Genomic DNA, 13377 nt, shown 5'->3' with positions numbered 1-13377 from the left:
TGAACTGGTACATTGTCAGGACAATTGGACAAAAGCAATCATAATTTAAAAGTCAATATCTATAGCCTATGTGAAAATATTTGTCCAGCTACATAAAGACATATTTTCTATATATACTGCTTATAATTAGAAAACCAGAAAAAATTTAAATGATCATTAAAGAGGAGGGTGATTAAGGTTAGATACACGCATTTAATAGAAGATTGTGTAGTCATTAAAAAGGATGCAGTATACTTAAAGTACTCATATGGAAATAAATTTTAAAATATTAAGGTCTGGAATATTTATAAATACATAAACACATACATGAAAGGGGTATATATAAGACCCCATTTCTGTTTTTAAAAAATTATGTTCAGTTAGTCACCCAAAACATTTGTAGTAAAGAGTCAAGATATTCATTTTTTATACATTTCTAAAATATCTTGAGTTTTCACAATTAGTATTTCCAGCATTAAAAAAAAAAAAAAAAAAAAAAAACATGGGCTGGAGGTGTAGTTCAGTGGTAGAGTAATTGCCTAGCATGTACAAGTCCCTGAGTTCAATCCCCAGGACTGCAAAAATTAAATAACTAAAAAATAACATTTATTAATAGTGAACATGAAAACAGTAAGATAAATTAAATGACTCCCTCAAATTCTGGATCTACACTATCTAATAACTTTTGGATCTATGCTAATAAGAAAGTCTACTGAGACAACTGAATAATTCATATGTGACTGGCTCTGAGATACACTGTAAGCATAAAATACACCACAAATTTTGAACACACAGTATAAAAATTTAAAATACCTAATTAATACTTTCACACTGATCATATGCTGAAATGATCATTTTTTATGTATTAGATTAACTAAAATAACATTATTAAAATTAATCTGTTCCTTTAGTTTTTTATTAATGTGGCTACCAAAATTTTTAACTACAGATGGTCCCCAACTTAAAGTAAAACTCTTATCTCTTTACTTAATGCCAGCATCACTATACTTGTGCTTTGGGGCCATCATTAAGTAAAATAAGGGTTACTTAAACACATGCACTGAGATAGATGCCACAACAGTGGACATGATAAACTAAGATAGCTGAGGTACACATTCAGCAGACAGTATGCACAAAGGCAGGATTCACATCCTGATGGGATGAAGTAAACCAGCACCAGATTTCATCAGGCTACTACTAAGAATGGTGTACAATTTAAACTCATGACTTGGTACTTTCTGGAATTTTCCCTTTAATATTTTTGGACCACGGGTGACTGTGAATAACTGAAACTTAAGAAAAAAATCACGTATAGGGTTGTTCTACTCCTGGCATTCAAAATCAAACAGTCATGATGAAAGAGGAAAAAACTGAAGAAATACTATGTATAAAAAAAAAAAAAAAAAAAAAAAAAACTACCTTGTGTGTTATTTGGAAGTTCCACCTCCGTAAGATTGCATAACCTGGAAAAGCAAAAGGACTTTGCTTTGCTTGGAATTTAAACAATTTGGGCTGCTAAATACCTAATATTCTACACACCTAGGAAATTTTGTATACTGATTAGAAACTAGAAATCCTTAAATCAGGAACTAAGTTTGCTTAATAGTATTTTATTTTCTTTGACATAGAATTTTTTGATTTTTATAAATTACTGGTCATATTTGATCAAGGTTCTATTTAAATAGGCAAAAGTTCAAACAAAGATTAGACTCTGCTTTTAACAATGTAGTCAGACAGGAGACACTGAAAGACAGGTATAACATCATTTATAAAGTTACTATTTTCTTTACATTTTTTCATGTTTAAATGCTTCTGTAGCTTGTAATTAGGCAAATTACTCACTTTAATTACACCTAATAATTTAAGAAAAAATTATCCAGATATTTCTACCTAGAGATACTATACCATAAATCAAGAATACATAACCACTACCTTCTAATCTCTACATGTGAGGAATTATGTAAATTGTAGAGAAAGTATTAATTCTAGTACAGTACAACTATGGAAGAAAATTCCTCCATATACCTTCTCTTTGGTGAGCATTATACTTAACAGCTTGTAAGGGATATAAATTAAAACCAGATACAGATTTGGTCAATAAACAGCTTATTAGTATAACAGGGGATAAACCTGATCCATCTCAACTCTCTAGTAAGTAGGAAGTGAATGAAAATAGCAGTAGTTCTAGGCCACAAAAACAGGCAGGTTAGTTAAGAATATTTCCAAAATATGTCCTTCATGATCAACGATAATAACAATTAATTTTCCTTTAAAGAGGGAGAAAATTTTACTTTTTAAATTTCTGCTACAAATATTTATATGGTTCTGTATTGGGCATTTAAGAAAAAATATATACACGCTAATCAAAATTCCTTATCAAGGTTCAAGAGACCAGAATTCAGAAAATTTAGATTCTAGGAAAATTTCCCAAATTCACATGACCTTAATACAGGATTATATCATTTTTACCAATAAAATACTATATAGTACTAGTATATCTGCACTGATTGTTTCTAATTACGAAGTAGTTAATATATAATGATGTATAATTCTTATTACTCAGCAGGTAATGTTAAATGCTCTATAAATACTCTTAATCTTTACACAGTCCTATAAAGTAGGTATTATCTTTACTCAACAGAGGAAAAAATAGAGATGCTAAATAATTTTACCAAGGGTCACAGAGCTGAAAAAGAGTAGAACCGGATTCTAATTTAAGCAGTCCTGCTCCAGAATCACACTCTTTAATCACTAGGTATATATAGCATCTAATATATCCAATCCCTTAATACTAAATCATCAAAAGGAAGGACCTCTATTTAATGGCAGGTAGAAGGTGTATGTGTATGTGTGTGGTGCTGGGGACTGAACCCAGGGCTATTTGCATACGAGGCAAGCACTCTACCAACTGAGCTATGTTCCCAGCCTCAGGTAGAGGCATTTCAAAGAAAAGAATTTTGGAAACCATTCATTTTATAAAAATTTGCTTGACAACTTAAAATTTAAACTGAAATTCATTTTGTCAATATTCTACTCTTTGTTAAAAAGTTATTAACTTTATGAAAATTTTCTTTTAGATATAGTTGATTATATATACACAAACACACACCAGCTAAAAGCTTCATGTGACTTATAAAAACTGACATTGAGTTCTTATTTGCCAGACAATATTTGAAACACTCTATACTTTTTAAAAAATTCTCATAACCCTATGAATTACAAACTATAATTACCCCAACTTTTACAGACGAGGATACTAAGGTATGCAAACATTAAATGATTTCTCCAAGGCCAGACATCTACACCTGGCTTTTGAACCAAAACCACAGTTTGACTTTAGAATCCATATTCTTAGCAATTTTAATCCATAAATTTATTTTCTCAAAAAGCACTTAATATGAATACTCAATAAGATAATCAAAATTTAACCACTTAATTTTTCTTTTAACATTAACTTAGAACAGTGGAACATTTGTTTTTGGACATACTATTAATCTTTTACTTTGGTTAAATTTATGTCATAAAAATTATTGCTAAGCTCAACACAGAAAACCTCAGAAAAATTTATGATGGGAAAATTGTTTCTGACTTTGAAAGAATTTAAGATTCAATTCTAGTTTGACTTTACAAGACTACACATATTTATTGGTAGGTACTTCAGCAGACATGTGGAAAAGAGTCTAGAGCACAGAGATAAAGAATACAATGGGGAAAGGGAGAATTGTGTCTTTATTGATATTTATTATGTATGGGATGATTTTGTCAAAATATACAAAGATGATTAAGACATATGTGAAGCAAAAAGACATACTAACAAATAATTATACTGACAAATAAGACCAAATACACAATTATATGTTAGCTTATTCAGAAACACAGCATGGTACACCATGACACCACCTGAAGTAAATGAGGAAGGCTTCCAGAAAAAGCATTTTTGGGGATGGGTAACTGGTTCTAAAAGAACTAAAATACAATTTGGGAAATGCATACTTAACTCATTAATTTTTCCTCAACTGTGAAGATGAATTTACAACTAAAAAGAGTTTTTTTATTTTTAAAAATCATAAAATACTAATGTGAACTTTTAAACACAAGTAGATCCCTTAACACTCAAAGCACAGTTTAAAATATAGCAAATAATTTCAAATTACCTATTAAGTTAGTTGCTCATTTCCTTGATTTTACTTAATATTGATCCAACTAAATGTGGAAGGTTAAATTCGGGCAAGTTAACAGAGCTTAACTATTAACTATATTCACCTGCCAACCTTACTGTTTATGTGGCAAATAGTGGTATATATAAAGAAGTCTAGGTATGCTTATGGGAGAAAAATAATTCCAAACTGCTTGAAATTGAATAATTGGGATAAAAATGTTCACAGTTAAACTCCTTCTTTTTATTGTTCCTCTAGTTATTTCTTCCAGAATTGATCATGCCAATTCATCACTGGATTCTACATCTTCAGAGCCAAAATCAAGATTTGCTATGTTAGATGATGTAAAAATTTTAGCCAATGGCCTCCTTCAGTTGGGACATGGTCTTAAGGACTTTGTCCATAAGACTAAGGGCCAAATTAATGACATATTTCAAAAACTAAACATATTTGATCAGTCTTTTTATGATCTATCACTGCAAACCAACGAAATTAAAGAAGAAGAAAAAGAACTGAGAAAAACTACATCTAAACTACAAGTCAAAAATGAAGAGGTGAAGAATATGTCACTTGAACTCAACTCAAAACTTGAAAGCCTCCTAGAAGAAAAAATTCTACTTCAGAAAAAAGTGAGGTATTTAGAGGAGCAATTAACTAATTTAATTCAAAATCAACCTGAAATTCAGGAACATCCAGAAGTAACTTCACTTAAGGTAAGAAAAAACCAACAAAGTTTGCATGATTTTTCAGTGTGGAGTTTTTAAAAATTTCTGAGACATACTATTTGAAATATTTTGTTGCACTGTTGAACAACTTTATTTTTTTCAAGAAAAATAACATAGAAAATAAAATTCCCCATCATAAGTTAAAGTTGGTTTCTGTTTCTATACTATTATATATGAAAACTAAACTTTACATTTCATATAAAAATTACAAATGAGTTCAGTAATAAAATTTAGAACACTAGATTATTATACTATTGGCAAATTTACTGGAAGTAAGTTTAAAAAAAAAACAGAAGAAATTTAAATATAAAACTATTTTTCAGTATCCATAAATGGATACATGTAATAATCTATGGTAGATTTATTACTATTAAAATACTGTGTGTAAAGGATTTTCTTCTAATTGAAGTAAAGTTCAGAAAATCAAACTTTAGAGATGACACTTTTTTGTATTATTTTCAAAAAGCATACAAGGGAAAATTTTTCTGACCCACTGTTAGTTTAAAAAATAGACTGTGATAGTTTACTAATAAAAACTTTAACAAAAAAAAAAAAAGGAAGAAAAATTTAACTAAACTACAAACTATGTCCAGACTTTTGTAGAACAGCAAGATAACAGCATCAAAGACCTTCTCCAGACTGTGGAAGAACAATATAAACAATTAAACCAACAGCACAGTCAAATAAAAGAAATAGAAAATCAGGTAAGTATTTAAATGATATGTCCAGAATTTAAGCATTTCAATATAAAGGAGAATAGTATAAAAATATTAATCAGTAATACTCAAAAGCCATTCAACTAGCTCAAAAAAACAATACTCAGAGAAACTGATAAAAAAAATATTTCACAAGCTTATAAAACAAATATCACCACTGATTTTAATTAAATAAACATCATTTTAATAGCAATGCTAATTTTCCAAAAAGTTTTTTGCCAACTACTTTTCATCCATAATTCCCTTATTATATATTACTTCCTAGATTTGTTATATCTTTTATGATAAGTCAATTAACCCACTTGCAAAAGCAAAATGGCACTATTATACAAAATATATATTCTATCTCTACATTAAATATACAGTAGTGTCCTCCCCATTTCTTAGTAAACTATAGTCCAAAAATAATAAATATTAATATTTATCTTTATTCTTTCAAGAGAAAGGCCACATTCACTAACTTTTATTATACTCTACTGTAATAATTAATCTGTTTTATTCTTAGTTATTAATATCCTACGGTGACTAATTTTTAAATTAAATATTTTTACAAGCATGCAAGTACAGAGAAAAATATATAAGATTTGGTATTATCTGCCATTTCAGGCATTCATTGGGGGTCTCAGAAGATAAGAAAATGTATCTCATGGATAAAAGAGAACTTCTTTATTAAGAAATCAAAGGAAATTTCTGAGTTGGAAGAAGTCTCTTATCATCTCACTTCTCAAACTTACATTATAAAACCAAAACTGAAAAAAGTTAGGTGACTTCAAGATCAATTTACTCAACAGAAAAGACAAACATACAGTTACTGAATTTTAGAACAGATTCTTATGAGTTAGGTTCTAGGAAATGCCATTTTAGCCAGCATCAAAAATTTAATAGTAGGGCTGGGGGTGCAGTTCAGGTTCACATGCCTAGAATGAGAAAGGGCCCTGGGCTTGATCCCAGCATTACCACTCCCACCAAACCTGCAAATAATAATGAAAGATATTCTATATTCTGCTTTTCTCACCATCAATAAGAAAAGCAATCAATTGCAAAACCAGGCTTTAAATAAAATATTTTATTAAAATACTTTCAAAGATCTTTCAACCTCTACAGATGTGTATACAGGTCAAAAACTATCCAGAGCTGGGTGCAGTGAGTGACACACACCTGTAATCTCAGCAGCTGAGGATCATGAGTTCAAAGCCAGCCTCAGCAATTTAGCAAGGCCTTAAGCAACATAGTGAGATCCTGTCACTAAATAATACATTAAAAAAAAAAAAAAAAAAGTCTGGGGATGTGGTTCAGTGGTTAACTCCTGGGTTCAATTCCCAATATCAAAAAAAAAAAAAAAAAACCAACTTATCCAGAAGGCAACCTTTTTCAAATTATGGGTAATGTCTTTCTGGCAGATCTGAGAATCAATCAGACCTACAACTGAGAATGATTAAATTTCAAATCTGCCTGTGTTAATGAATAGAATATTAAGCATATCTTTTATATAAATAAAGATGATATATTAAAATATTTTAAGCAAAAATTCTGTCCTTCCTGTTTTTGTTTTTCTTTTTTATGAATGCCTGGGGGGGTGCTATTGTTTTATTTTGCCTGTTTTCTTTATTTTTAACTCATTAATGTCTGAATAAATATTTTGGGAACAGATAATCTGTACAATCTGGATAGCACTGTTTATTTTTCTTAACATCAAAGGCCATAACACTGTGAACTGAAAGATGCAAATAAATTGTACTTTTGATAGCCTTACTTCAGATTTATCCTAATTATATATTCAGTACCATTTTTGAAAAGTGGATATTTTTTTTTTTTTATCAGCTCAGAAAGACTGGAATTCAAGAACCCACAGAAAATTCTCTTTCTTCCAAATCAAGAGCACCAAGAACCACTCCCCCTTTTCAGATGAATGAAATGAAAAATACAGAACAAGATGGTAAGGTCATTTGGTGGGTTTTCTTCTTGAAGCCATTATGATCAGAATTCCTATGCCTCAGGCCTAAGCTAGACTGAAAGTAGAAGACATATCCTTCAAATATAAAACACCAACTTAATTGGCTCCTGGGTTTTTCTAACACTATACAAGAAATTCTTATGATAATCAGAAAAATATGAACATGAACTTGATATAAGATAACATGGAATGATTTTCTTAGATGTGATAATGATATTACAACTATGAAAAAGAACGAGTTCACATTTAAGAGATGCATGCTGAAATATTTAAGGGATAAAGACTCATGATGTTTGAAAACTACTTTCAAATAGCACAAACAAAATACATGATTGTGTATGTAGTTGTGTGTGAGTGTGTGTAAAGCATACATGGCATGATGTAACCAAAAGTTGGATACAGATAGAATACGGTGTTTTCTTCAATAATTCTTTTCACTTTCCTTTTTGCTTGAAAAACTTCATAAGAAAAACAAAAGTTGCAAGGAACAAAGTTTCCTTCCCATCCAAACTTCAACAAAATGATACATTCATGATATATTCTCCAATATGGTATTTTATTTTGTTTTGTTTTGTTTTGAGACAGGCAGGGTCTTGCTAAATTGCCCAGGCTAGGCTCAAACTCACAATCCTCCAGCCTCAGCCTCCTCAGTAGCTGGAATTATAGGCACATGCCACCACACCAGGCTCAAAACATTCATTTTTTTTTAAGTAACTCACCTAGAAAAAAAAGGTCTATGGGGCTAGTTTTTTCCATGTTCACTCCACATATATCTGCTAATGATCTGCTATTCACCAAGCAAGAACTAAGTTTCTGTACTGTTTCATATGTATTTCTGCCACCTAATACTCATACCATGTTGGATGAAGATGATGATGATATATGCTTAAAATTCTCATTTTGTCACTTTAAAAATAAAATCAGTTGGTAATACTATTTTTATATTCTTTGTATAACACGGCCATCTGTAAAAATGTCTTAGCATTCACATTACTGAAAAAAACTATAGTCACTACAATTCCATGAAATTTCAAGTAAAATCTCAAGTTCAAAAGATATTCCTCTTACTAAATCTTCTATGACAACATTTTGTTGATTCTAGGCATTCCTGCTGATTGTTCCGCCATTTATAACAGAGGTGAACATATGAGTGGCATATATACCATTAGACCAAGCAATTCACAAGCTTTTGATGTCTACTGTGAAATTAAATCAGGTAAAACCTGCCTAAGGAGAAAATGGGCAGTAGTTAGTTCAAGTTATTAAATACCTATTCGAAAGACAAAACATGCTGAATATGTATTAGTCTTTGCTGAATATGTATAATAACAACCATATATTACTTATGCTTGTCTTATTTATTTGTTTAAATAAATCTTCTCCATTTCCTCTTTAAAAGAATCTGAAGTGACTACTGTCAATAAATTGATCAAGAAAAAATTCATTAGTTGCTCTTCACTTAAATGTTTGGTACCATAATAAATAATATAAAGTGTATTACCATATACTTACCATACATTACAACATTAATAAGTTACCTTACAAAGTCACCAATTAAAACCAAACTCAAAAGATAATTTTATATCTGTCAACATCAATCTCCTAAAAACATACAGTTTCATTCATTATATTTAGGTAGTCTATGGACCTTAATTCAACACCGAATAGATGGATCACAAAACTTCAATGAAACGTGGGAGAACTACAGATATGGTTTTGGAAGACTTGATGGTAAGATGATTTCATTCAATCACTCATTCGCTTGTAATTATTAATTTAGAAATATTTTTTAGGAACCTATTACAGACTAGGCATTGAAAATATAGCAATGAAAAGTAACTGTTCCAGTCCTCATAAAACTTATGAACAAATAATTACACATTTGTTACTAATCATATTTATTATAACTGTCATTATTTGAATTAGGATCATCACAATTATATATCTATTTTTATTCTTATCACAACATAATTTGATGGTTTATAATTATAATTATTAAAGAAAAATTTGATTAAGTGCTATGTGCTTTGACAAGTGGTGCTATAAATGAGCTGCAAAGATAACTATTCCTAGCACTAGTTACTATATTCTTTCATTAACATTTTAAGGATTAATTAATTAAAAGTTAGAAGGGGTCTGGGGTATTAGCTCAGTGGGAGAGTGCTTGTCTAACATGTATGAAATCCCGGGTGTGATCCCTAGCACTACAAAACATCATATTAATAAAATAAACAAGAGGACAAGAAACTGTCAGATATTCAGTATGAATCTTAAAATTCTACTTAAATATTATATACTATGGAATGTGATTTAAATTGATTTAGTTAATATGAATTATTCTATTTTGGCACAAAACAATATAAAATAAGCAAAAGTAACAGATGTTACAAATCCTAAAAGCGCACTATAAAAATCTATGAATCATATGTAAGTGCCTACTTACTAAGTGGAAAACAAGCCAGGCACAGTGATGCATGACTGTAATCCCAGTGGCTCAGGAGGCTGAGGCAGGATGATGGTGAGTTCAAAGCCACTCTCAGCAACTTAGTGAGGCCCTAAGCAACTCAGTGAGACTCTATCTCTAAATAAAACAGAAAAAGAGCTAGGAATGTGGCTCAGTGGTTAAGTGCTCCTGAGTTCAATCCTCAGTACCAAAAATGAAAAAAAAAAAAAAAAAAAAAAAAAAGAAAGTGGAAAATAAATATTATTATATCAAATTTTTAAATACTCAGTACAATTTGACCATTTAAAATTTTTCACATTCAAAGTGCCAATTAAATCCCTGACTAGAAGGTATATTCAGTGATATGTTTTTGTAGCTCCAACTCCTCAAAGAGTGAGTGTAACCCAAAAGTAAATACTGACGGTTAGGTCCAGAATGCTAATTTCTGATGAGAAAGTAAGCCATTTGTACTTGTACTTACAATGCTTAAATGAAGTTTTCTACTAACTCAATACCAATAAGAAACCATGGACTTTTTAAATTAAAAAATTTAATAAGTATTGTGATAAATAAAGAATAATCTATTAATATTTAAGCTACATTTTAAATTCCAAATAAAAATATCTATTTTTAATTACACAGAAAAGATATGTGTCCTGGGTTCAATCTCCAGTACCACCAAAAGAGAGAGAGGGAGAGGAAAAGAGGAAGAGAGAGAGAAATGTTCTTTTTTTCTATAGAAAATATTTATCAAGCAAATACCACAGGTCCAGTTTATATCTGAGAAAAATGGCATCATATTATCCAAATCCAGGAATACTTTAACAAGCCTCTTGACTATGTGGGCATTGATAAAGAGCTGATAGGAAAGCTGGTGTAACAATTTAGAAGTAAGATACTATTCTACCAATGACCAAACCTAAAAATTATTAGACTATTATAGAATAGTCTCATATGTGTAGTATGTAAACATCTGGCAATATCCATTTTAGAAAGGATAACCAAATTTTAAGCAGATCTATTAATGTTTTAACATGTTTTGTATACAAACTATTAATAAAATGGTTTTTAAAAGAAATACTTTGAAAGACTCTAAAAAATGGAATTCAGGACTAAAACCACTCAGTAACACCAGTTAATGCTCTTTAAAAAAATCTGTCAGGGCATAATCAACTCACAGATTTTTAAAACTCTTCTTTTCAGGAGAATTTTGGTTGGGCCTAGAAAAAATATATTCCATAGTGAAAAAATCTAATTATATTTTACAAATTGAGCTAGAAGACTGGAAAGACAACAAGCATTATATTGAGTATTCTTTTCACTTGGGAAATCTTGAAACCAACTATACACTACATCTAGTTGAGATTGCTGGCAATATCCCCAAGTCCCTCCCGGAACACAAGGATTTGATGTTTTCTACATGGGATCACAAAGCAAAAGGACACTTCAACTGTCCAGAAATTTATTCAGGTATCATTTTTCTAATACCAATACTTTCTTTTCACACCTTCAAAATATCTTCCTGTGGTTTTAGTTATTATCTATGATGTCATAACTCTTTCAAATTTAAACCATTACCAAGAAAAAAGTATTCATTCTAATTCAACTAGGTAGTGTACCTCTAATATCTTAGGAGGGTGTTATAATGAAAGTTATACACATTATTTAAAATCAGGATACATGCATCTACAAAATGTAATGTTTATAAGAAATTAAGATCCATATATGGAGAAATATAATACCAGCCTACACATGTTTGTATCCGTTAAATTCCTTATTTATTTTCTTTAGGAGGCTGGTGGTGGCATGATGTATGTGGAGAAAACAACCTAAATGGCAAATATAATAAACCAAGAGCAAAATCTAAGCCAGAGAAGAGAAGAGGAATATGCTGGAGGTCTGAAAATGGAAGGTTATACTCTATCAAATCAACCAAAATGTTAATCCATCCAGTAGATTTAGAAAGCTTTGAATGAACAAAAGCAAATCAAAAAGTCAATAAATTAAACTTTAAACTCATTACTGTGGTTTAATAATCTGGTATTAAATTCTTAATGGAAACCTTCAGAAATTTTTCATTTTAAAGTCACTATCAATTTAAACTAAACATCATCACATCACCTCAAAGAATAACATTTACTTTTCTCAACCAAAATTCTTATGGTGCTGTTTGTTCATATATTTTGTGATGTGGGAATAAAATTTAGATGATCAAATCTAAATTATAACTAATGGATGAATTTTTAAATAGTATTTTTAAATTAATTATAAAAGTCATAGGTTAATTTCACAATTTCCCCAATTAAAAAAAGTAGCTTTCTTTTTAAAATTCTAAACATGAATAAATACAAAAAAAAAACTGATAAGAGTTCTTAAATATAATACTGTTAATTTTAAAACTAAAGTTCAGTCTCAGTACATGTGAAAATCCGTAATGTGAATTTTAAAACTGATGCTTTATTTTGCTACAAAATACCTTGGAGGTTTGATATGGTTTACTTAACCAAGATGAAATACTGCATTAAAATAGGCTCAATGTCTTTTACAAATGCAGTAGTAATGATAACTAAGTCATATTGACTTTAACATCAACTATCATTGTACCTTAAAATATTTGTTAACTTATCCATACCATATGCATTTCATATATTTTAATACTCAATACTGTAAAAACCAATAATTTCATGAGGATTTTGTCAGAACACAATAAGAAAGAATGCCTTTAAGCCATTAAGTTAAAGTTTAATAATAATGTATTCCCCCCGGACATGCTATGAGCCTAATATGGTTGTGCAGATTTTAAGCTGAATTAACATTCATAATATCATGGAATGTTAAAACAGCATGACAAGCATGTATATATGTTTAAAATTTAATAAATAAAGACTCAGTCCCTTAATTATATAAATTTAAATTTTTGTAGTTTTTTATTGACATTATAATAAACATAGGATTAAGACATTTCTCATTTAAATTATTTAAAATCTAAATCTCCAAGGATTATTAGATACATTTCTTATCATAATTTCACTTGTCAGTATTTATTTTTAGATAAAGTGTTTTTAAAAAAAAAACTACCAAGAAGTAAAATTTTGAATTAAACTCAGTTTTCAAAGGAGATGGCACCTAAGTTATATAGCGATTTAGCATGGTCAATATTCAGCATTATATGTTTAAAATTATTCAATAAATGTCATATTTTTATATGTCACATAGTAAAAGCTATATGTATGTGGATCCTACATAAATATTTGCCTCCAAAAAAATACATAATAAAGGAAAGCACAGGCTACAATTTTCAGAGCTGCAGCCCAAGCTATCAATATTTACATGGTTTTTAGAGCCAGAATACCAAAATGGCCTCCCCACCAAAATGGAAAGCTTTCAAATGAAAAATAAAGCA

At 29.8% G+C, this 13377-nt stretch overlaps 2 protein-coding genes across 10 annotated transcripts in view; one reads left to right on the top strand and one right to left on the bottom strand.

Annotated features, from left to right (window-relative positions):
- The window catches only part of Dock7 (dedicator of cytokinesis 7), a 226457-nt gene that overhangs the window by 133066 nt on the left and 80014 nt on the right, over positions 1-13377 (bottom strand). The window lies entirely within an intron of this gene.
- Angptl3 (angiopoietin like 3) lies at positions 4302-11993 on the top strand. The gene is made up of 7 exons (XM_047552942.1): positions 4302-4849; positions 5455-5565; positions 7399-7513; positions 8634-8747; positions 9167-9262; positions 11178-11444; positions 11766-11993. Exons 1-7 carry the CDS (start codon positions 4355-4357, stop codon positions 11948-11950), a joined length of 1383 nt encoding a protein of 460 aa, XP_047408898.1. The 5' UTR covers positions 4302-4354; the 3' UTR covers positions 11951-11993.

The sequence above is a fragment of the Sciurus carolinensis genome, chromosome 1 (genome assembly GCF_902686445.1).
Source record: "Sciurus carolinensis chromosome 1, mSciCar1.2, whole genome shotgun sequence".
Taxonomy (NCBI): domain Eukaryota; kingdom Metazoa; phylum Chordata; class Mammalia; order Rodentia; family Sciuridae; genus Sciurus; species Sciurus carolinensis.
Note: the sequence above shows the minus strand (reverse complement) of the source record. Positions and strands in the feature narration are given on the sequence as shown.